A 23,540-nucleotide genomic window follows, 5' to 3' on the forward strand; every position below is an offset into this window, starting at 1 on the left:
TTGACCAAACCCTTCCTTCTTCCAAATCCTTCCCACATAGCCACACTCTTGGTTTTCCTCCCACTTCCAATCATACTTCCTCTCTCCTAGCCTAAATTGCACCATTCCACAGGTTTGTACTCAATCCCTTACCTGCATCTATAGCTGCTTGGTGAGTATTCACCTGCCAGCTTCCCACCTGCATACCTCAATCCATCCAAAATGGAACTCATCTTCAAACTTCCTTATGACTTTTCTTACTACTGTTAATGTCAACACCAAGATTCTATTCCACAGTGAGCTACCTTTGAAGGATTCTTTTCTTTAACCCCTACTTCTCCACTTCCTACTCAGTCTCAAGGACTAGGTCACCTTTCTTCCACAATGTCAAGAGAATCCACCACGTTCTTTCATCCCTACTGCACCTTATTGCAGGCCTCTTTAAATGCTTTCCTGATTCCTGATTACATCAGATTTCCCAGGTCAGAGCTGTTTGTGTGCTCCATTCATAGCATTTACCTCAACCACATTTTTATATTGGTGTAACTAATCAATGCCATGTGCCCCAACCATGAGAATGGGACTGTCTATAACCCCTCAGCACCTCGATGAATTTCAAGAAATGTACAAAGAAATGAAACAAAAGTAGAACTATGGATTCTTTTCCATTGCTGCTACTGCTGTTTTACATATTATGATTATAAATATATTTAATAAAGAAAGATCAAGGAGAAAAACATATTATTAAATACTTACATCCAACTTGAGTAGCTTTTCAATGACAAGCTCCAGAATTTCATGCCTCAAGGTTGGAAAATACACACTAATTCTTAGTAAGTTATGAACATAACATTCCTAAAATATGAAAAAATAAACATTTCAACAGAGAATGTTTCAGTTATGTAAGAAAAGCATCAATTACACAATCTTTATTTACAGTTGCTGAAATAGAAAAAACAGACTATCTGGTAGCATAGAAACCATACTGTTTATATATTCAGTTTCTGCCTGTAGAGAGCGGAGTAGCCTGTTGCCAGTTTGGTATAATTAATCAAATTACCACCAATAAAATTAATTTGTAATTTGTATACTTCTACAGTGTTTTTAAAACAGGTTTTTTGAAATATATATTTGTAATTTGTATACTTCTACAGTGTTTTTAAAACAGGTTTTTTGAAATATATATATATATATAAGAAATATATATATATATACAAACCATATATATATATATATACACATATATATATATAGTTCATATACAATTGACCCACTTAAAATGAACAGTTCAAAGGTTTTTAGTATATTCAGAATTGCGCAACCATGACCATAATCAATTGTAGAACATTTTCATCACCCTAAAAAGAAACCCTGTTATCTTTTAGTTAAGTACCTCTCCCCAGCCTTTGGTAACCACTAGTCTACTTTCTGTCTCTATGAATTTACCTATTCTAGACATTTCATGTAAGTGAAATCTCAAACTATGTGGTTTTGCAGCATGTTTTCAAGGTCCACTCGTTATAGCAAGTAAGCTATTCAATTGCTAAATAATATTCCAGTGTAGACATACCACCCACATTTTGTTTGCTTATCACTTAAAACATTTAGCAGTTTCCATATTTTTGCTATGATAAATAATGCTGCTTTGAACATTCACATAAGTTTTGTGTGGACAAATGCTTTCATTTGTCTTGGGTATATACCCAGCAGTGGAAATGTTGGGTCATGTGGCAATTCTGTGTTTTTTTGAGGAACTGTCAGACTGTTTTCCAAAGCAGCTGCACTATTTCCCATTCTCATCAGCAATGTTCAGGGTACTGATTTCTCACATCTTCATCACCACTTGTTATTATTCATCTTTTTATAGTACAGCAACCCTAGTAGGTGCTGTTTGTCAAAAGCTTTTTCTGCATCTATTGCAATGATCATGTGGGTTTTGTTATTTATTCTACTGACATGGTAGGTTATAACTGATTTGGAGTATTAATTCAATCTTGTATTCCTAGAATACATTTCACTTGGACAAGGTACACAATTCTTTTTATCTGTTGCTAGATTCAGGTTCCAATTACTTTGTTGAGAATTTTTGCATCTATGTTCATAAGAGATACAGGATTTATAATATTCCTCTTGAAGCAGACTATCACAACATTAGCAAAATTTATCAACTCCTTATTTAATGCTTGTAATAGCTTATTTAGGGAAAAGTAATCTATGCTTAGAAGGGAACCACTATTAGGTATTGAAAACAACACAGATGACCTAAAACTTGGAAAGGAAGAGGTAAACAGAATTCACCTATAGAAGGCTCTGGCTTCATGTTCAAATAAGGCATATTTTCATTGATAATATATGACCTATTACGTTCTAGTAAATTTTAGCTGTAAAATCATTAAGCCTATTCAGATATTTTTGAAATGGGTCCCTGAGTTGCACATAGGAATCAAAGAAAGTGGCACTGGGGATACTCAGTCACTTGCTAAGAAAGGAATTTGAGTCAGATTCTTAGATCTAACAGCACCTAAAACCAAATCACATAAAACAATTTTTCCATTATTTTCCCCATGAAAATATTTCTTACCAATGTTCTCTCTGATTTTTGAACAAATGGAAATTTTTCTACCAGTATTGGCATTAGAAACCACGGTGTCCTATTAAAAAAAAAATAAAAAAAATCAACCAATCCATGTTAGCTGCTGTCTTGGAAGGGAGCATTTCCATTCTAAGAGCAAATGTGGATACAGGAGGCAAACAGTAACCCCTACCTCAAGCAATTAGAACTTAAAATTAATGCATGCCTTCACAGAAAATCTGTAACTAATGGGAAAATAAACTTCTATAACCTTTGGTATCAACAGCATACTAAAGGGGAATTCTTTTTCTACAAAACAAATTATCAACTTGGACTTTTTAAAAGCAAATAAACTTAGAGGGAACTTGAAGTCTACCCCTCCAAAAGAAACCTACACAACTTAAAAGCTTTCTTAGAACTGCAATTTTTATTAAAATGGCATGACACAAAAACAGAGAGGTCGCTCACTGAAAATTTTTCGATATCTTATCTGCTGAAGATAAAAGCAAAATTCTAACCATTATACATAAGTTGGAAGAGGAATATGCATGCAAGTTTTAAAAATAAAGACAGTGAATAAAGAACTAAAATACCATTTTTTGTTAGAATGTGATGTTATAGCAACAGGATACAAAAAGACATGCAACACACAACTTGAATTTTGCTTCTATAAACAAGTTTTAGTTTCTTACTAATTGACTGCAATTTTCTTGAATCAAAATAAGTAACAAAAGTATACTTACGATGGGACATATCTTGCTATTATTTGCAAGGCCCTGTGACAAGTGTTAAAATTTGCAGGAAGATCTACAATAAAAAAATGAGAGCATGAACATCAAGGTAAAATTGAAAACTAAAAAATTATGTACTGGAAGCTAAAAGCACCTGTAACCAAAACTGAATCATTTATCAGCAAAATAATAATTTCAATATTTTTCTCCATAGCCAACTATCAATGAAGAATAAGTGGACTAATTATACAAGTAATGCATTAAGGGCAATTGATTGCATGTTAGTGCTCAATATAAAGAAAAGGTTCTATGAGGATTGCCATTAAACTTTATCATTCAACATGCATTCTCTAAAACACAGCAGGCATTTTTGCTTTAATCCACTTTATACTTACTATCATCTTCGTCATCAGAATCAGAAACATCTACGTCACCTTCCTTAATGACCACTCGGGCTTTTGAAGGAAAAAGAAAGTATGTTATTCTCCTGTCATTGATCTACACAAAAAAGTGGTTTTTCCATGATCTAAACTAGCATAATGATTAAATTTATAATCTGGAGAAAAAAGTCAAGTAACTTTATAGTTTTTAAACAACTAAAAATTCCTAACTTCTAAGACTTCGCCAGAAGTTCACTAAAGTAAATTACAACCCATAAAAATCATAGCGACAAACAAATCGAAACATTTCTGCGGTACAGGGGACAGACATGTACCAGAACTGTTGCCAACATGTGTTCTGGAATCATCAATGGTTGCACAATCTCCAAAGTGTATTTGGAAGGCAGTATTTTAATAGAGATATTTAAAAAGTAAAAAAATCAACGCAAGGAAAGATGAACCACTTACGAGGTACAAAATGAGAAGCAATCATGCTGAGACATGGTCTAAGGAAGACAGTCTGTGCTGATACCAGATTACCAAGAAAAGCCAAATACTCCTCCACCACTGTCTGACTTCTATTCAACCACTGCAATCTCTAGGGACAGGAGGAAGAGAAAGACAAAAGAAACATTTCACTGATGCAATAAATATTTCAAAGTAGTGAATCACATACTAGTCAGTGAAATAAATGGTGAACTTACCAAGAGAATATTGATAAGCTGCTCAAAGTCTTTGGTCAAGTACATGATAGAAGAGCGGAATTCTAACAGCCAGTTAATGATCTGGTCATCCTTAAGTTAAACAAAAAAAAAAAAAGTACTTTCAAAATCATAAATCCTCTAAAATATCAGAGAAGATATCTATCTTACACCAATCACCTATCAATAATATTTACATTAGAAAAAGAAGTCACAAACTTGGACTTAAGCCAAAATTGAGATGAAAATTTCTTAGTTTGTATCAAACTGGAAAAAGATGTTACAATAAATTTTCCAATTTTACTACAAAATATTTTGTAGTAATTTTTACATGGGGGGGGGGGGGGCATTAAATGACTTCCTTCTCGTCGCTTCTGTTTGCCCTAAAAAAGTGAAAACCCCTCAAACTTTAATACCTGGGATTTGCAGATTCAAATATTCAAATATTATAAGACCATAAGGACGTCTATCTCCTCTATATTCATGCTGACATGAAAGCATATTGATAACATTCAGTCTAAGCTGATTAATTAGAGTCATCAATAAATATAAAATTTTCTCAAACCAATCTGACATTGGATTTAAATGAATCAAGATATGTTACATGTTAATGATGATTCCACTACTCCATAAAATACCTTTCAGGGAATCAAATTATTGTTCACAACTCTTAGTGACATGGAAAAAAACTGCTAAATAAAAAGAGAGATCTTTGACAAGTCTGAAAATTAAACTTTAACCCATGGATATATTTTAAAAAAAGAAAAGAAGAAAAAGAAGCCATGAATAAAATATAGTATCAAGTTACATAAAATATAGTTTATATTCATGCCTATATACAACATACACAAGAAAAAACTAACAGCCCCATAGTTTAAAGAAAATGGTAAATGCAGATTAAGACTCAGTAGGGAGCCGAAACCGGTTTGGCTCAGTGGATAGAGAGGTCCCAGGTTCGATTCCGGTCAAGGGCATGTACCTGGGTTGCAGGCACATCCCCAGTAGGAGGTGTGCAGGAGGCAGCTGATCGATGTTTCTAACTCTCTCTATCTCTCTCCCTTCCTCTCTGTAAAAAATCAATAAAATATATTTAAAAAAAAAAAGACTCAGTAGGGAAAGAGCTCTAATAAACAAAAGCAGTACAGTGTTGTACCTATAGTAACAGACTATTAACAGTGTTGTACCTAGAGTGATACACTATTAAAAGATAGGGTTGTACCTACAGTTATAGACTATTTTATAGGGAGTATCATTTAGTAAGAACACACCAGGTGCCAGGCATGGTGCTCAACCCCATACATATATATCTTTCCCTAATCCTACCAACACTGCAAAAGGATTTACAGTTCAGGAAAAGAGAGATTACTAAGCAACTTGCCCAACCAAGAAGCCAATAAAGAATCAGGTTTAAACCTGTCTGTCTGGGTCAAAGCTTAAGCTCCACCTAATCTCTCTCAATGCCTTGCACCACCTTTTCCCCACCTTCATTCAACCACTGCTGCTTTCTATGTGCTATGTGACAAACTTCAATTAGACTATTTTCTGATGAAACCCCAAAGTAAGCTGCCGGAAAAATAAATTACAACTCATTTGCTATATGGTCATTTTATAATGTCCAAAACCATGTAGGGTAACATTAATGGTGGCTCACCACCACCTGAGGCAAAGACCAGCTGAGTTACTTGCAAATAAAATGAGTTAGCTCTATCCTCTTTCCCATAAAAAACAAAAACACGTACGACAAAATTATAAGGATAACACTTAAACTGCTCCATTCTTAAAAATAAATCAGTCACTTTGGTGCTTTAGTACTGAAATATTACCAGAAGCAAATTACTTGCAACACCCCTCTGAACTAACTTAGACGCAACTGATGTGATTATCCCTATGCCAAGCTACCAAGGAGAAAAGCTGATATAAAATACTGTGGAACACAGCCTGGCTGGTGTGCCCAGTGGTTGAGTATGAACCAGGACGTCATGGTTCGATTCTGTCAGGGTACATGCCCTGGTTGTGGGCTCGATCCCCAGTGGTGGGTGTGCAGGAGGCAGCATGATCAATGATCCTCTCTCTCACTGATGTTTCTATCTCTGTCTCCCTCGCTGAAATCAATAAAAATATATATATATATTTAAAAATACAGAGGAACACAAAGAAATGGTCCTTTGTACTTTGAAAGAAAACGAAGTCAGGGAAAGCCTTCAGGAAGTGATGCTTCCTCCTGCTGTCTTTAAAAAGAGTGAGTGTTCTTGGGGGGCTAGATTCCTTACACAGGGAAAAGTATGTCTATAAAAAACCAGAAGTAGTTCAGTATGGCTGGAGTACATGGTGAGCAAGCCAATAGATAAACCTGGGGAGCATGGAGGGGCCAGGTAAACCACTGAAGTCCTGGTAAGACAGATTTGCAATTAGGAAGTGTGGGGAATGGATGAATGAACCATAATGTGCTTAGAGAGAACCAGGGGAAGTTCCATTACAGATGACATTTTAGCTGGACCTCAAAGACTAGGAGTTTTGTAAATTACCATGTATTACAAGTGGTCCCCTACTTATTTGACTTACAATTTTTTGACTTCCCAATGTTGACATATACATTCAGTAGAAATCATACTTCAAATCTTGAACTTTGATCTTTTCCAAGGCTAGTAATATGCGGCATAAAGCTGGGCAATAGTAGCAAGATGATTTTGTCCAACTGCAGGCTGTTGTAAATGTTCTGAGCATGTTTAAAGTAGGCTAGGCTAACCTATGGTGTTCAGTGTATTAAACCCATTTTTGACTTAAGGTATTTTCAACTTACGATGAGGTTGAATACCATCATAAGTTGATGAGCACCTGTAATAGTAAACACTAATATAATACTTTATGCCAGGCACTGTTCTAAGATGTTAACATATGTTAACTCATTTAATCCTTACAACCACTCCTTTAGTTAGGCATTCCCAATGGTTCCCATTTTATAGATGGGGACATGGAGGCACAGAAGTGCAGAAATTTGCCTTCAAACACAAGAGTAGCCAGATAGAGAACCTCTTGCAGCCATAGAAAGGCATAAAGATGAAAAGTGGCAAATTTATTAAATGAAGTATCTAATGAGATTGAACATTAAAAAAATACTATAGGCCATACAAAGAACTAGGTCCACTATTCTTCAGCTAGAGGTCCAGTGCACAGATTCGTGCACATTGAAAGGAAATTAATTAGAAGGTGGCCAGTGGGACTGGGTGAAACGGGCGGACACACTCTGGAGCCAACCTCCCTGGCCAGCTGCACCTGGGGCGGCGCTGCAGCTCGAAGGGCGTCTGTGGAGTGAGTGGGGTCCCTGTGGGCATCAGGCCGAAACAAAGGGGTCCAGGAGTGGGAGAGGGCACTCTGCAAAGGTGCAGTTGCTCGGCAGCTCCTGCATTGAGCGTCTGCCCCCTGGTGGTCAGTACGCGTCATACCTACCTGCAGGATGGCTGGTCACTTAGCCTTTTATATATATACTAGAGGCCCGGTGCACAAAAATTTGTGCACTCAGGGGGAGGAGGGGGGGGTCCCTCAGCCCGGCCTATGCCCTCTTGCAGTCTGGGACCCCTCAGGAGATAACGACCTGCTGGCTTAGGCCTGCTCCTGGGTGGTAGAGGGCAGGCCCAATCCCTAGGTGCAGCCCCTAGTCGGGCTCAGAGCAGGGCTGATTGGGGAGTTGGGGCGCCACCCCCTGTCACACACAGAGCTGCAGGGCGATCAGGGGGTTTGAGCGCTGCCCCCTGTCACACTGATCTGGTGCCAGGAGGCCTCGAGGCTCCGCTGATCCTGGTGTGGGAGGCATATTACCCTTTTACTATATAGGATAGAGGCCTGGGGGCTGGCTGGTTTGCCCTGAAGGGTGTCCTGGATCAGGGTGGGGGTCCCCACTGGGGTGCCTGGCCAGCCTGGATGAGGGGATGATGGCTGTTTGCAGCTGGTCACACACCCTTCAGGGTGGGGGTCCCCACTGGGGTGCCTGGCCAGTCTGGGTGAGGGGCTGAGGGCTGCTTTCAGGCTGGCGGTTGTTGACTGAAGCTCCCAACCGCTCCTTTTTTTTCTCTTTTTTTAATTTTATTCTGGGCCAGCTTTAGCTCTGGCTCTAGCTCTGATGCTTGGTATCTGGTTTGCCGTTCTATAATCGAAACAATGTATAACTTCAGCTCTGAGATCCCGGCAGGCTGAAAGCTGGTTTCTGGGTTTTTTTTTAGCTTCTACATTTGCAACATAGTACATAGTTGCTTAGAGTTGCAACTCAGAGGCCCGCAAGTCAGGCAGGGAATGTTGGAGTCTGCAGTCCCTGGAGCAAGCAAGCCTCATGTTCGCTTCCAGCTGCCTGGCTTCCGGCCGCCATCTTGGCTGACAGTAATTTGCATAAGGATATGCTGATTAGCCAATGGGAAGGGTAGTGGTCGTACGCTAATTAGCATGTTTCTCTTTTATTAGTGTAGACTAGAGGCCCGATGCACAAAAATTTGTGCACTCGGTGGGGAGAGGGGGTCCCTCAGCCCATCCTGTGCCCTCTCGCAGTCTGGGACCCCTCAGGAGATAATGACCTGCTGGCTTAGGCCTGTTTCCGGGTGGCAGAGGGCATGCCCAATCCCTAGGTGCAGCCCCTGGTCGGGCTCAGAGCAGGGCCGATTGGGGAGTTGGGGCGCTCCCCCGCTGTCATGCACAGAGCAGGGTGGATGGGGAGGTTGAGATGCCACCCTCAGTCACGCTCAGGGTAGGGCCGATTGGGGGGTTGGGGCACAGCCCCGTCACACTCAAGGCAGGGTTGATAGGGAAGTTGCGGTGCCACCCCGTCACGCACAGAGCAGGGCCAATCAGGGGGTTGGGGCGTTGCCCCCTGTCATGCACAGAGCAGGGCCCATCAGGGGGTTTGGGGCTCCGTACCCTGTCACGCACAGATCAGGGCCGATCAGGGGGTTGAGGAGCTCCCCCCTGTCATGCACAGAGCAGGGCCCATCAGGGGGTTGAGGAACTCCCCCCTGTCACTCACAGAGTAGGGCCGATAGGGAAGTTGGGGCACCGCCCCCTATCACACACAGAGCAGGGCGGATCAGGGGGTTGGGGCGCCACCACTGTCACACTCAGGGCAGGGCCGATGAGGAGGTTATGGCTCTACCCCATCATACACAGAGCAGGGCCCGTGGGGGGCAGGGGTTGGGGCGCCGCCCTCTATCACCCACAGAGCAGGGCTGATCAGGGGGTTGGGGCCCTGCACCCTGTCACACACAGAGCCGCAGGGCGATCATGGGTTTGGGGAGCTCCCCCGCTAGGCACAGAGCAGGGCTGATCAGGGGGTTGGGGTGCCTTCCCCTGTCATGAACAGAGCAGGGCGGATAGGGAGGTTGTGGCCCTGCCCCGTCACACACAGAGCCGCAGGGCGATCAGGGCGTTTGGGAGCTGCCCCCTGTCACGCTGATCCTGGTGCCAGGAGGCCTCGCAGCTCCGCTGATCCAGGTACCGGGAGGCATATTACCCTTTTACTATATAGAATAGAGGCCTGGTGCACGGGTGGGGGCCGGCTGGTTTGCCCTGAAGGGTGTCCTGGATCAGGGTAGGGGTCCACACTGGGGTGCCTGGCCAGTCTGGCTGTGGGGCTGAGGGCCATTTTCAGGCTGGCGGGTGACTGAAGCTCCCAACCGCTTTTTTTCTTCTTTTTTTTTATTCTGGGCCAGCTTTAGCTCTGAGGCCTCGGCTGCTGAAAGCAGGTTTCTAGCCTTTGTTTACCTTCTGTATTTGACACTATGTTGCGGTCCGGCTGGCTGAAGCCCGGCTGACTAAAGCAAGTTTCTGGGGTTTGGTTTAGCTTCTATATTTGCAACATAGTTGCTTAGAGTTGTGGCTGAGAGGCCGGCAAGTCAGGCGGGGAACGTTGGAGTCCGCAGTCACTGGAGCAAGCAAGCCTCCCTGTTTGCTTCAGTGCATGGCTGCTGGCCGCCATCTTGGCTGGCAGTTAATTTGCATATCGCCCTGATTAGCCAATGGGAATGGTAGCAGATGTATGGCTAATTACCACGTTTCTCTTTTATTAGATAGGAGGATATAGAAACATGAAGTTTTTCAGTAATGACATGTTTAACATGTGCTTTGGAGATAATTTAGGCTGCACTATTGATGATAAAAAAATTTTAATGGGGGGCGAGATAGAGGAGAATTGGAACCTGAAGACCACTAAAGACATTATTGAAAGAATCTAGACAAGAGAACAACCACACAAAAAGACTCAAAGATTTTTATCCCCCAAAGGATACGAAGGTAATAGACCACAAAGACTGCAAGGTTCCTAGCTCAAGAACCAGGTGAGCCCCGCCAGCTTGGCTCAGTGGTTGAGCGTCAACCTATGAACCAGGAGGTCAGCCAGGGAACATGCCCGGGTTCTGGGCTCAATCCCCAGTAGGGGGCATACAGGAGGCAGCCAATAAATAGTTCTCTCTCATCATTGATGTTTTTATCTCTCTCTCCCTCTCCTTTCCTCTCTGAAATCAATAAAAATATGTTTAAAAACAACAAAAGGTGAGCAATAGGTTACTTAAGTAAATAAAAAAGGCTTCAGAAGGAGGAAGTTTGGAAGAGAAACAATGCTAAGTTTGGGGCACATGTAACACTTTGAGCTGGCAGTTAAGAAATAAGTGTAGAGCCCACAAGAGCAATAAGAGCTATAGATATAAGTTTGGCAGTTACAGGAACCGGTATATTTCAATGCTATTAAAAGTATAAGGAGATCACAGAGGAAGAATCTATAGAGTGAGAGAATGATAGAGATAAGTGGTAGGAAGACATAGAAACTAAAGGAGAGGTTTCAAGGGATGGGTGGCCAAGTATAAACTACTACAGTGAATAGGTATGAGGCTTGGGGAAAAAAAAAGGCCATCAAAATCAGTATGTAAGAAATCACTGGTAATCTTTTCATAGTAATTATAGCAGTGGCCTTCACCATGAATGGGAAATGAGAAAGTGCAAATCATCAGCAGGAACAACAGCTAACAATTACAAAGCCCTTACTTTGAGGGCCTGTTCAAGTGCTTCTCATATATTAACTCACTGGATCCTCTTAACACCTCTATGTTTAAAAACCCTCTACTGGTTTTACATACAGGAGGCAAAGAAAGAGAGATTAAATAACTTGTCCGAGATCACACCCTGGATAACAGTGGAGTTGGAATTTTATCTCAGGCAATCTGACTACCATTGTCATGACAATAGATGATTCTTTACAATATTGGACAATAAAGGAAGAAAAGGGAAACAAAATGTGTTAAATTGTTACTACGTGACAGGTATATACCATATCTTGAACTCTGAAACACTGAAAGAGTAGCAGCTTGAAAGACAAGTCATCTTTTGTTGTTTCTTTGTTTTATTTTGTTTTTGCATTGGAGAGACATGAGAGTTACCTACAGCATAGAGGAAAAGAGGTATTAGGAAAGTTTAAAGTAGGTTTTCTCAACCTTGGGACTACCGACACTTTGGGCTGGATAATTCTTTGTTGTGGAGGGCTGCCCTGTGCATTTTAGAATGTTAGCGACTCCCTGTCATCCACTCATTAGAGGCCAGTAGCACCCTTATCTTCCTCCTGTTATGACAACCAAAACTGTCTCGTTTATCACTGTATAAAAGGGGTTGGCTCTAGCTGGTTTTGCTCAATGGTTAGAGTGTCAGCCACGGACCTAAGGGTCATGGTTTGATTCCCAGTCAAGGGCATGTGCCTGGGTTGCAGGTTCAATCCCCTGGCCTCGGTTGGGGAGGCAGCAATCGATGTGTCACTCTCACATCTATGTTTCTCCCCTCCCCCCTTCGTCTTCTACTCTAAAAACCAATGGAAAAAATATCCTTGGATGAGGATTTAAAACAAAAAAGGGAGTGAAACTGCCCTTAATTGAGAACCACTGTATTAAAATAAGATGGGATCTGCCCTGGCCAGGTGACTCAGTTGGTTGGAGTGTCATCCTGTTCACCAAAAGGTTGCAGGTTTGATTCCCAGGTTGTAGGTTCAATCGCTGGGTTCAATTCCGGTCAAAGGCACATGCCTGGATTGCAGGTTTCATCCCCAGTAAGGGGGGAGTGCAAGAGGCAGCCAATCAATGATTCTCTCATCACTGATGTTTCTATCTCTCTCTCCTTCTCCCCTCCTCTCTGAAATCAGTAAAAATATATTATATTAAAAAAACAAAACAAACATATCCTCTGAAGAGGACAAAAAACAATCTTAAAAAAAGAAGATGGGATCACAAAGAGAGTAGGTTTTAAACAATGGAATAGGATCAAACAGAAGTGCAAACTAACACCTGTCTTAAGTGGCAACGACTTTGATAATGATCAAACATAAAATTACCTTTATGTCTGGATCTGACAGCTGGTTCTTCAACAACTCATAGTCATTTGTTTCACCCTTAACAAGAAAGGGGAGAAATTAAGTTTTACTTGCTTTAGTTTTCTATTAAAGATCAAAGGACTTTTAACTATATCTTAATATCTGATGAAATTACAAAAGAAACATTGTAACTTCCACACATCAAATGTGGGTTACAAAATCCACAGAAATTTAAAAATTCATGTTAGTGGAGCTAGGGGGCTTGGAAAAAAGAAAGTGACAATTAGCCCTAACCGGTTTGGCTCAGTGAATAGAGCATTGGCCTGCGGACTGAAGGGTCCCAGGTTCGATTCCAGTCAGGGACATGTACATTGGTTGCGGGCACATCCCCAGTGGGAGGTGTGCAGGAGGCAGCTGATCAATGTTTCTCTCTCATTGATGTTTCTAGCTCTCTGTCCCTCTCCCTTCCTCTCTGTAAAAAAATCATTAAAATATATATATATATATATTTAAAAGTGACAATTAAAAAGCAATTTATTCTAGGAATTACTTTTTCTATCTGTAATTGGCCCAATAAATGTTCTCTTACCCCCCACCAAAAAAAAAAAAAATTAGCCCAGCCAGTATGCTCAGTGGTTAAGCGTTGACTTATGAACCAGGAGGGCACAGGTTCGATTCCCAGTCAGGGAACATGCCTAGCTTGGAGGCTCAAACCCCCAGTAGGGGGTGTGCAGGAGGCAGCCAATCGATGTTTCTCTCCCCCTCCCTTCCTCTCTCTCTAAAATTAATAAAACCCTTTTTTAAAAAAGTAATTTAAATAGGTATACTTGTGTATTGACATTTGAGTATGATAGTTGATACTATCCACTCACATATATGAATATAAATGGGTATTACATATAAAATAGTCATATGTCAATTATACCTCAATTTAAATAAAACAAAAGTCATTCATATTTTCCCTCCATGGCTGAGACTTAGTGGAATCACAAAAATAAACCCAAAAAATCCCTATTAACAGAGCTGGTTTATTGTTCTAAGTAATGCTTTGGTAATTCCTTAAGAAACAGAATGCTGTGTTCTATGGTGTTTTTGCTCTAGCACTTGCTGAAAAACAAACCATATAAATAAAGCAGCTGAAGAGGTGAAACTTCAGCAAGAGATTATTACTCTAATTTTGAGCTGACAGCATCATGCTATTATTAAATATTTGATTTCAAGATAGATATCTAAAATTCATGTTATTACGCTAACTGGTCTTTAGTATAATAGCTATCATTCTATTCTGACCAACAAAAAACCAAACCTCAATGTCATTATATTTCAATAAAGCTGGGGTGGGGGGGCACCAAACTTCATGTGTTATGTGTTACCTTTTTGTACTTCAGCAAGACTTCTGTGACTGTTCCACCAAATCGAACAGTTTTTCTTGGGGGAGAGTTGAAGAAATCATTCTCTAATTCAAGCACATCTGAAATCCTGTACAACCAAGATTACCAAGCTATTAAGTATATGACTGAGAATGATAAAAATCACACCTCAACATTTATCAAACCATCATCATTCAGTGAGACAACTGCCTAATTGGCCTCCCTGCTTCCACTCTTATCCCCCAACAATCCATTCTTCACTCAGAGATCTAATATTTCAAAAACTTAAAACAGATCATGCTACTTGATGTTCAACTTTCCAAAAGGTTTCCTGCTTCACTTAGAATTCAAATCCAAACTCCATAATGAGGTCTTCAAGGTCCTCATTAATCTGGCCCCTGCCTACCACTCTGACCTCATTTCCAACTACGTACTAGGCTGCAGCCAATGTCCTTTCCATTCTTTGCCAAGCTGGTTCCGGTTTCACTTGCTGTTCCCTCTATCTCTGTGATTTTCAAACTGTTTCATCTCATGGCACATAAACTAATTACTAAAATTCTGCAAACACACCAAGAAATATACTTTTTGCCAATCTGACAAAAAAAAAAAAAAAAAAAAGGGTAAATGCCCTAGCCAGTTTGGCTCAGTGGATAAAGCGTTGGCCTGCGGACTGAAGACTCCCGGGTTCGATTCTGGTCAAGGGTATGTATCTCGGATGCAGGCTCCAGGGCGCGTGCAGGAGGCAACCAATCAATGTTTCTCTCACATCGATATTTCTCTCTGTCTTTCCCTCTCTCTTCCACTCTCTCTAAAAATCAATGGAAAAATACCCTCAGGTAAAGATTTTTTTTAAAATGATGTTGAAAAACAAACAGGTAAATAATAATTTTTTTTTTAAAAAAAAGATAAAATTTTGATTCATTCACACCAGATGGCTATTATTGTGTTGGTTGTTGTAATTTTTGTGACAATCTAAACGAAAAGAGGTCAGTGCCCCTGACAAAATAGTCAAGTATTACATGTTTTTTAAATTCTTGTAGCACACCAGTTGAAAATCATTGCTCCCGAGATCTATACGTGGTTGGATTATTGTCTTCATTCAAATTGAAATTCAAATGTCAGAGGCCTTCCCCATCAGAAATCTGAAATACCCATCCCTCTCTCCCTGCTCAACACCCTGTTTTACTTATTCCCTGCAGTTATCATTATCTGAAATTATCTTGTTCATCTCTTTACTGTCTTTCTCTTCCTAGACTGGACGCTCCGTTGGGGGAAATGACGTTGTGTCTTTTGACAGACTACTTTCCCCAGTGTCTAAAACAGTAGGTAGGAGCTTCGCAAATATTACAATGAATCATATTACGCTAGGTGTCTTACAAAGTCTGCTTCTTTTAAACAGCAGATTAGTGAAAAACATACAACCCTACTAATGACTCTCAAAAAGTTAAACCCCAAAATATTTTAGGGGGGTAAGGGATTTTCAAAATTTGAACAAGATAGAGACTTGTTAAACACGTGTCTCGAAGCAAATCTCAGACAAAGAAATAAGATTCAATTTGCCATCGATGACAGCACTGCGCTGATAATCCAAACGGCCTAGGAAACTTTCCAAATCCAGACGAAGCAGCGGGAGGGCGGCGTGAAAGGCCCAAGGCAGTACCCAGGCCCGGGACGCTAGGACGGAGGGAGCCCAAGTGAGGAGAAAACGGGACTCGGGAACAGAAAACCGATTAACTTTTCGATTACTTTTTCCAGCCTCTCTCCCACCGCTGGTATCCACTTAGGGAGCATGGCTTACTCTTGAGAACCTGAGGTGACCCTCTCCCCTCTTCTCCCCCAAGCCCCCCCCCGCCCCACATTGGCTGTCCCCAGGCCCTTTCAAATCCGCTCCCCTAAGGCCGGTCCTGGGATCTGGCCCCAGCAGCGCTGAAGGAAGCCGCCCGGACTCTTACCCCGTCCTGGATGCGCGCAACGTCTTGACTCCAGAGGCCGAAGCGGCTGCATCTCCAGGCAACCGCGTGTGAAGCAGTGGAGCCGCCATTGGGCCCGACAAATGCGACAACTGCGCCTCGCGGCGGAAGTCGTGCTCCTTCGAGTACCGCCTTCGGGCCGGAAGCGGCGGCCTTCAGCCAATCGGGAACCCCACGTGGGGAGAGCGGAGTGAGCTCGCGGGCTAGAGCGCCGCCAACGCTTTCTCCCCCTGCGCCCGGCCTCGGACCCCTTCTTCTCCTTGGAGGACTTTCTCGGCCCAGCGAGGTGCGGGGCCTGAAGCGGCCTCGAGCACGCTCTGCAAGGAGGGAAGTCCGGAGGGCCTGCCCGGTCCAGTTTTGAGGAACCCCAAGGAAGAGCGGCACGCCCGGGAGGTGCTAAACGGTGGCTGGGTTCCTCGAGTATTAACTTTTTGAAGGTAAAGCATGCTCCGTCAAACTGAAGAAACCGAGACCCTGTGATGACCTCAAACCCTCAGACATTGAAGTGGGAAGGGGATTCGAACTAGACGGCTAGGCCCTGGAAACAGCTCTGTATCCGCTGCACTGTCCTCACGGACACCCGAGATAATCTCATCCTCACGGAAACTGAGGTTTGACCAAGCGACTTACCCAAAAACCTCGGAGTGTGATGATACTAGGATGAGAAATCCAAGAGCGGGAGGAGGCAGTTTCCAAGAGGCACTAGCGCTAGCCCCTGAACTTAAAATTTTACAGGAGGTAAACGAGCCAGATCAGCAAAGCAGCGAAGGCCCTCCCAGGCATAAGGAACAGAACGTGGCGAGGTATGGAGAATGGAGAGGCAGAGGGAAAGAGGGACAACTCCTCCCCCTCGGTCTCTATGATGCAGCCTTTGGAGACCCATCAAAAAAGTACATTATATCAGCTGAAGCAGCTTGTGGAATATAAAACACTATTCTGTTTTACAACGTGTAAAATAAGTAACAAGTCTTTCTGCTGTCTCCATATGGTCCCACTATTGCTTCCTTCGCCCTAGAGTTCCTGCAGAATGTTGGGCAGAAAACATCAATGTCCCAAGAGCATTAGAAAGTGTGCCCTAGCTCACAACATGCTACAACACAGCTGTTTAAATGGGAATCTCTTCCCCTTCACCCCCAAAGGGAAAAAAAATTAAATCACAGTTCATTGGCACTGTCAGAAGTATAACTCTGTACTGTCAAGCAATTTGACAATTTATTCTTTCGTTTTTAAAAAAGTCTAACATTGCCAGCACCAGTTTGGCTCAGTGGATACAGTGTCAGCCTGCTGACTGAAAGATCCCAGGTTCGATTCCGGTCAAGGGCATGTACCTTGGTTGCGGGCACATCCCCAGTAGGACATGTGCAGGAGGCAGCTGATCCATGTTTCTCTCTCATCGATGTTTCTAACTCTCTATCCCTCTCCCTTCCTCTCTGTGAAAAATCAATAAAATATATTAAAAAAAAAAAAAAGTCTGACATGTAGGGGGAAATACAAGAGAGTATAAGGCAGCGGTTCTCAACCTGTGGGTCATGACCCCTTGGGGGTTGAACGACCCTTTCACAGGGGTCGCCTAAGACCATCGGAAAACACATATATAATTACATACTGTTTTTGTTCAATTTGTAACAATGAAAATATATCCTGCATATCAGATATTTACATTACGATTCATAACAGTAGCAAAATTACAGTTATGAAGTAGCAACGAAAATAATTTTATGGGTGGGGGTCACCACAACATGAGGAACTGTATTAAAGGGTCGCGGCATTAGGAAGGTTGAGAATCACTGGTATAAGGGGATAAAAGGTGATGGAAAAAAATAAGGGGAAAAGTCTGATATATAGAAAAAGAATATGTTAATGTAAATTACAAAACATAATAAAATGTATCACCCAATTTATGAAAAAGAACATTAACCTGTACTATTGAAGCTTCCGTGTGCTCTTCCCAGATCCTACCTTCTCCCTGCTTCCTTCCAAAAGTATTCACTATCCTGATTTTTAAAAATAATTTAACTTGTCTTTATGTAATTACCATATATATTCCTAGATAACACATTATTTACTTTTGCCTGTCTTCGAACTTGATAAAATTATTTCCATGTTGTATTATATTGCTGCTTGTTTTCAATCAACTTTGTTTTTAGAATCCATCCCTGTTGTATGTAGTTGTATTTTATATTCTCTGTCATATAAAATATACCGTGAGGCAAAGGACCTAAATAGACACCTTTCAAAAGAGGACATTCAGAAAGCCAAGAGACATATGAAAACATGCTCAAAGTCACTAATCATCCGAGAGATGCAAATCAAAACAACAATGAGGTACCATCTCACACCTGTCAGAATGGCCATCATCAACAAATCAACAAACGACAAGTGCTGGAGAGGATGTGGAGAAAAAGGAACACTTGTGCACTGCTGGTGGGAATGCAGACTGGTGCAACCACTATGGAAGGCAATATGGAGGTTCCTCAAAAAATTGGAAATGGAACTCCCATTTGACCCTGTGATCCCACTTCTAGGAATATATCCCAAGAAACCAGAAACACCAATCAGAAAGGATATATGCACCCACATGTTCATAGCAGCACAATTCACCATAGCTAAGATCTGGAAACAGCCTAAGTGCCCATCAGTAGATGAATGGATTAGAAAACTGTGGTACATCTACACGATGGAATACTATGCTGCTGTAAAAAAGAAGGAACTCTTACCATTTGCAACAGCATGGATGGAACTGGAGAGCATTATGCTAAGTGAAATAAGCCAGTCAATGAAGGACAAATGCCACATAATCTCACTCATTCATGGATAATAGAGACCATTATAAACTCTTGAACAATAATAGATACAGAGGCAGAGTTGCCTCAAACAGACTGTTAAACTACAGCAGGAAGGCCGGGGAGGGTGAGGGGGCTGGAGGGGGGGGGGGTAAGAGATCAACCAAAGGACTTGTATGCATGCATATAAGCATAACCAATGGACATAAGACACTGGGGGGTAGGGGAAGCCAGGGGATTGTCAAGGGCGGGGAAAAAAAAAGGAGACATATGTAATACTCTTTGTAATAATTTAAGCAATAAAAAAATTTAAAAAAAGAACAACAACAAAAAAAAAATAAATAAAATAAAATAAAATATACCGTGATTTATATATCCATTTTCCTGTCACTAACATTATTTTCCTTTCTCCATTCCCCCATTATGTACATTGCTATGAATATTCTTGAAAGTTCTAAAACCTGATTGTGAGAATTTTTTAGGGTAGAATTGTTAATGTAAAGGGTACACAAGAAACAGTCCAAGAGCTTCCCAAAGTTGTACCAATATACACTTCCAGCAATATCTTCTTAAGCTTGAGCACAGACCCTTCCTTATTTTCCCAAAGCACAGCTAAGACAAGGTTGCCATGCTTAAAAATATGTTCAGTGGAAGCCTGAGCTTGCAAGAAAAATCTTAAAACTAAATAGCATAATTCACAGTTGGAAAGCTTTGGTCATGTCCCTTCATTTGGGATCCTCTCCTCAATTACCTGGTTCCATGAGCCAACTCATCTTGCCAGGAAAAAAAGCCTTCTTTATCAGTCTTGCCTTCTCTAGAGTCCCATCTCTTTTTGTCTCCAAATCAAATCAAAGTAAATAAAGGCACCCCCACTTCCCAAAACAACAGAGCAAACAAGCATTAGCAAGCTGCCTGCAAAGATGAAGCCTTGCCCACAGTGTAGTCATCCTGTTACCTCGCTGTGAATTACAGTTGTTCGTAATTGTCCTGAGCTTCTTCATTCCAGGATGAATTTTTGCTTTACTTTCAAATACACAGTAGACCCATTAAGCTGTTTTTTCAAAAGAGCAGTCTTCCCCTAGAGATGAATTTTACAATCATCCCTAGAGTAGTTCTGTTGGTTAAAGCCTCTTGGCTTGAGCCTGGCCAGCATGGTTCAGAGGTTGAGCGTCGACCTATGAACCAGGAGGTCAATGTTTGATTCCCTGTCTGGGCACATGCCCAGGTTGCAGGCTCAATCCCCAGTAAGGGGAGTGCAGGAGGCAACCAATCAATGATTCTCTCTCATCACTGATGTTTCTATCCCTCTCCTTCTCCCTTCCTCTATGAATCAATAAAAATCCTATCTAATAAAGAGGGAATATGCTAATGGACCTTCACACATTGCAAAGATGGAGGCACCCATAGTCAATAAGGAGGGGATATGCTAATTGACTGCCCCACCCTCAAAGATGGCGGCACCCACAGCCACAAGATGGTGGCGCCCAGTCCCCTCAGCCCCCCAGCCGCCCAGGGCCGCCCAAGGCGCAGGTAACCAGGGCTGGCCGAGGCTTGCGCTGCCAGTAGTGGCAGCAGCAGAGGTGTAATGGGGCGTCACCTTCCCCTGATCACTGGGTCGCCTCTCGCCCCTGATGGCTCCCAGACTGTGAGAGGGGGCAGGCCAGGCTAAGGGACCCCCCTCCAACGCATGAATTTTCATGCACCAGGCCTCTAGTAAAATATAAAGCCTCTTGGCTTGAAAGTATCAGAAACTATCTTAAGCATAAAAAAAAAATCTAAGGATACCTATCAGAAAAGAATTTCTCATTGGTCAAGTTTGGGTCAGGTGCCCTTCTCTAACCCAGACTAAAGAAATGAGGTCATATCGGTGCTGGCGCCAGTGCCCACCCACTCGACGGTCTCAGAGCTCAGCAGGAGCGCCATGGCCACAGCCACATCCTGCTAAAACTGGATGGGAGATCCCGCCCAGCCCCAAGAACAACTGTGATTTTGTTTTTTAAACTGGTGGACATTTCATACCTGTGCAATACTGAAGACCCCCTCTGTCCCGCTGCTCCAGTGGGATAGCGAAGGGTCCCCAGGCTTGCAAACGAACTTCAGACTGACCTTGGGGTAGGTTCTCGGGACCGAAGGAAGGCCAAGCCATTATGAGAGCACAGCTTGTGCTGACTACTGTACTTCCAGACCCCCCCTGCCCTCTCAGGACTGCCCAGTCCTGGCACCTCAAAGTTCGCCTTTTCATTTCAAGCGTAAGGCAATAAACACCTGCAGCAACATGGGAGAAAGCAGCTGCTAGACCTGGAGAAAAGGCAGTCAAGAAGCCAATTCATTCTGAAGGAAGCACAATTTCCACCTTACTTTTTGAACTTTGGCAGTCTCCGTGTCTGTCTCTGTCGCTTCAGGGAATAAGCTGATCATCTAGTCAGGAAAGTAACCCTATAGGGTTTGTAGGGACCCCATATATATGCTGATTTGAACCCTCATATCTTCTTGAGATTCCCTCTTGGGTCCCACAGAGGCAGTTTGTTGAAGTAGCGAGATGTTGACACTTCTGAGTTGCCTTTTCACTGTGGGTTCTTCCCTAACTTTGGACTTCGGCATGACTCTTACTCATACTTGAACCTTTCTTGTTACACCTCTACTCAAAGTAACTCTTGTGTCATTTTGAAGAGAGTTCCTTAGACCATAGACCAAAAATCACCCATTTGAGGTGGTGGCGTGGGTGCCAGGAGAAGAGGGTACCTACTGTCTGGGTGAGTGTCATTGACACGGTCTTTTTCCCCAGCTTGCCGTCCTTATATGTGCTTGTCTCGTCTCTTGTGACACTTGTTTTTTCCCCCCTACCCCTGGAGATTGTCTTCAAGATGTTGACTTCTAGGATTTGTAGATTTCGTAGTGTGGTACTACTTTATATTTTGTCTAGGTTATTTCTCCAGGGGAAAAGGCAATAATTTCCTAAAATCCATACAAATGTGAAGAAAAGCAGTATGTAATTGGTCGTCATTGTCGTCGTTTTTTTATAGTGTTAAATAAAAATAGTAAAAAGAAAAAAAAAAAAAGAAATGAGGTCATATTGTGCCAAATAGCTTCCAATGAATCTTTGCTGTGGATAAAGGGTCATTCTAAATGATCAACAAATGTTTTTCAAATATTTGAATGTAGGGAAGAGCCACAGCAACAATTTCTAAATAGTGAAACTAAAAGTTGATATCCCATTTGGTTTTTTTTCCTCTTTCCAGAGTCAATGATTATATTATGAGTCAATTATCTTTATAAAAACTCCATTCGGCCGAACCGGTTTGGCTCAGTGGATAGAGCTTCGGCCTGCGGACTCAAGGGTCCTGGGTTCGATTCCGGTCAAGGGCATGTACCTTGGTTGCAGGCACATCCCTACTGGGGGTTGTGCAGGAGGCAGCTGATTGATCTCTCTCATCGATGTTTCTAACTCTCTGTCCCTCTCCCTTCTTCTCTGTAAAAATTCAATAAAATATATTTAAAAAAATACTCCATTCGTTAATGAAAGATCTAATTAAAGATATATATATATATATAGATTATATATATATAATCTTTAAATTCATGCATGGGGGGGGGGGCAGGTCCCCTCAGCCCAGCCTGCATCCTCTCCAATCTGTGACCCCTCGGGGATGTCCGACTGCTGATCAGGCCTAAACCAGCAGTCGGACATCCCTCTCACAATCCAGGACCTCTGGCTCCTAACTGCTCACCTGCCTGCCTGCCTGATATCCCCTAACTGCCCCCTGTGCCAGCCCAATCACCCCTAACTGCCTCTGCCTGCTGGCCTGATCGCCCCCAACTGCCCCTCCCCTGCTGGCCTGGTCACCCCTTTCTTCCCCCCCTGCCAGCCTGGTTGCCCCCAACTGCCCCCCTCTGCTGGTCTGGTTGCCCCTAACTGCCCCCCCACACCAGCCTGGTCACCCCAACTGCTTCCCCACTGCTGGCCTGGTTGCCCCACTCAGCCTGCTGTTCAGTCATTTGGTCATCCCTAACTAACCCCCCTGCTGGCCTTGTTGCCCCACACAGTCTGCTGTTTGGTTGTTACTGTTACTGTGATGGCGTCCCAGACAATTTGCATATTCCTCTATTATTAGTGTACTAGAGGCCCGGTGCATGAAATTCATGCACAGTTGTGGGGGTGTCCCTCAGCCCAGCCTGCACCCTCTCCAATCTGGGACCCCTCGGGGATGTCCGACTGCCGGTTTAGGCCCAATCCCTGGGCTCAGTGGCTGGAGTGTCAGCCCTCAGATCAAAGGGTCAGGGGTTCGATTTCTGGTCAAGGGCACATACCTTAGTTGTAGGTTCAATGCCCAGCTCTGCTCCCTGGTCTTGCATGTGGGGGAGGCAACCAATTGATGTCTCTCTCTCTCTCATTGATGTTTCTCTCTCTCCTCTCTCTCTCTCCCACCCCTGCCTGCGTTCTACTTTCTCTAAAAAATCAACTGAAAAAATATCCTTGGGTGAGGATTTAAAAAAAGATGTATATATATACATGTACCCTCTAAAGACCATTAATTTAAAGACGTCCTTGTCCCTGTACCTTGGCAATATTGACATTTTGGACCAGATAATGCTTTATGAAGGAAGGAGGCTGACCTGTGTATTCTAAAATGTTTAGCAGCATCTCTGGCCTCTGCCCACTGCAGCAGCATTCACCTCCTCCCTGTAGTGACAAGCAAAAATGTCTTTAAATGCTAACTAGCCCCTGAG

At 42.6% G+C, this 23,540-nt stretch overlaps 1 protein-coding gene across 3 annotated transcripts in view; it reads right to left on the minus strand.

Moving 5' to 3' along the window:
- The window catches only part of RRN3 (RRN3 homolog, RNA polymerase I transcription factor), a 34,609-nt gene extending 18,228 nt beyond the window's left edge, over positions 1-16,381 (minus strand). Inside the window, exons 1-9 of one of the 3 annotated variants that reach the window (XM_006105215.3) lie at positions 16,012-16,381; positions 14,063-14,168; positions 12,711-12,767; positions 4,367-4,456; positions 4,131-4,260; positions 3,678-3,737; positions 3,295-3,358; positions 2,561-2,630; positions 736-834 (exon numbers count right to left, since the gene is read on the minus strand). In XM_006105215.3, coding sequence (XP_006105277.1) covers positions 736-834; positions 2,561-2,630; positions 3,295-3,358; positions 3,678-3,737; positions 4,131-4,260; positions 4,367-4,456; positions 12,711-12,767; positions 14,063-14,168; positions 16,012-16,100 — 765 coding nt within the window. In that variant the 5' untranslated portion in view covers positions 16,101-16,381. Of the gene's footprint in view, positions 1-735; positions 835-2,560; positions 2,631-3,294; positions 3,359-3,677; positions 3,738-4,130; positions 4,261-4,366; positions 4,457-6,925; positions 7,880-11,663; positions 11,773-12,710; positions 12,768-14,062; positions 14,169-16,011 lie in introns of those variants that run through there. The other 2 variants (XM_023746283.1, XM_014447405.2) reach the window with 2 other exon arrangements.
- Positions 16,382-23,540: the final 7,159 nt, after the last annotated feature.

The sequence above is a fragment of the Myotis lucifugus genome, unplaced genomic scaffold, assembly GCF_000147115.1.
Source record: "Myotis lucifugus unplaced genomic scaffold, Myoluc2.0 scaffold_651, whole genome shotgun sequence".
Classification (NCBI taxonomy): domain Eukaryota; kingdom Metazoa; phylum Chordata; class Mammalia; order Chiroptera; family Vespertilionidae; genus Myotis; species Myotis lucifugus.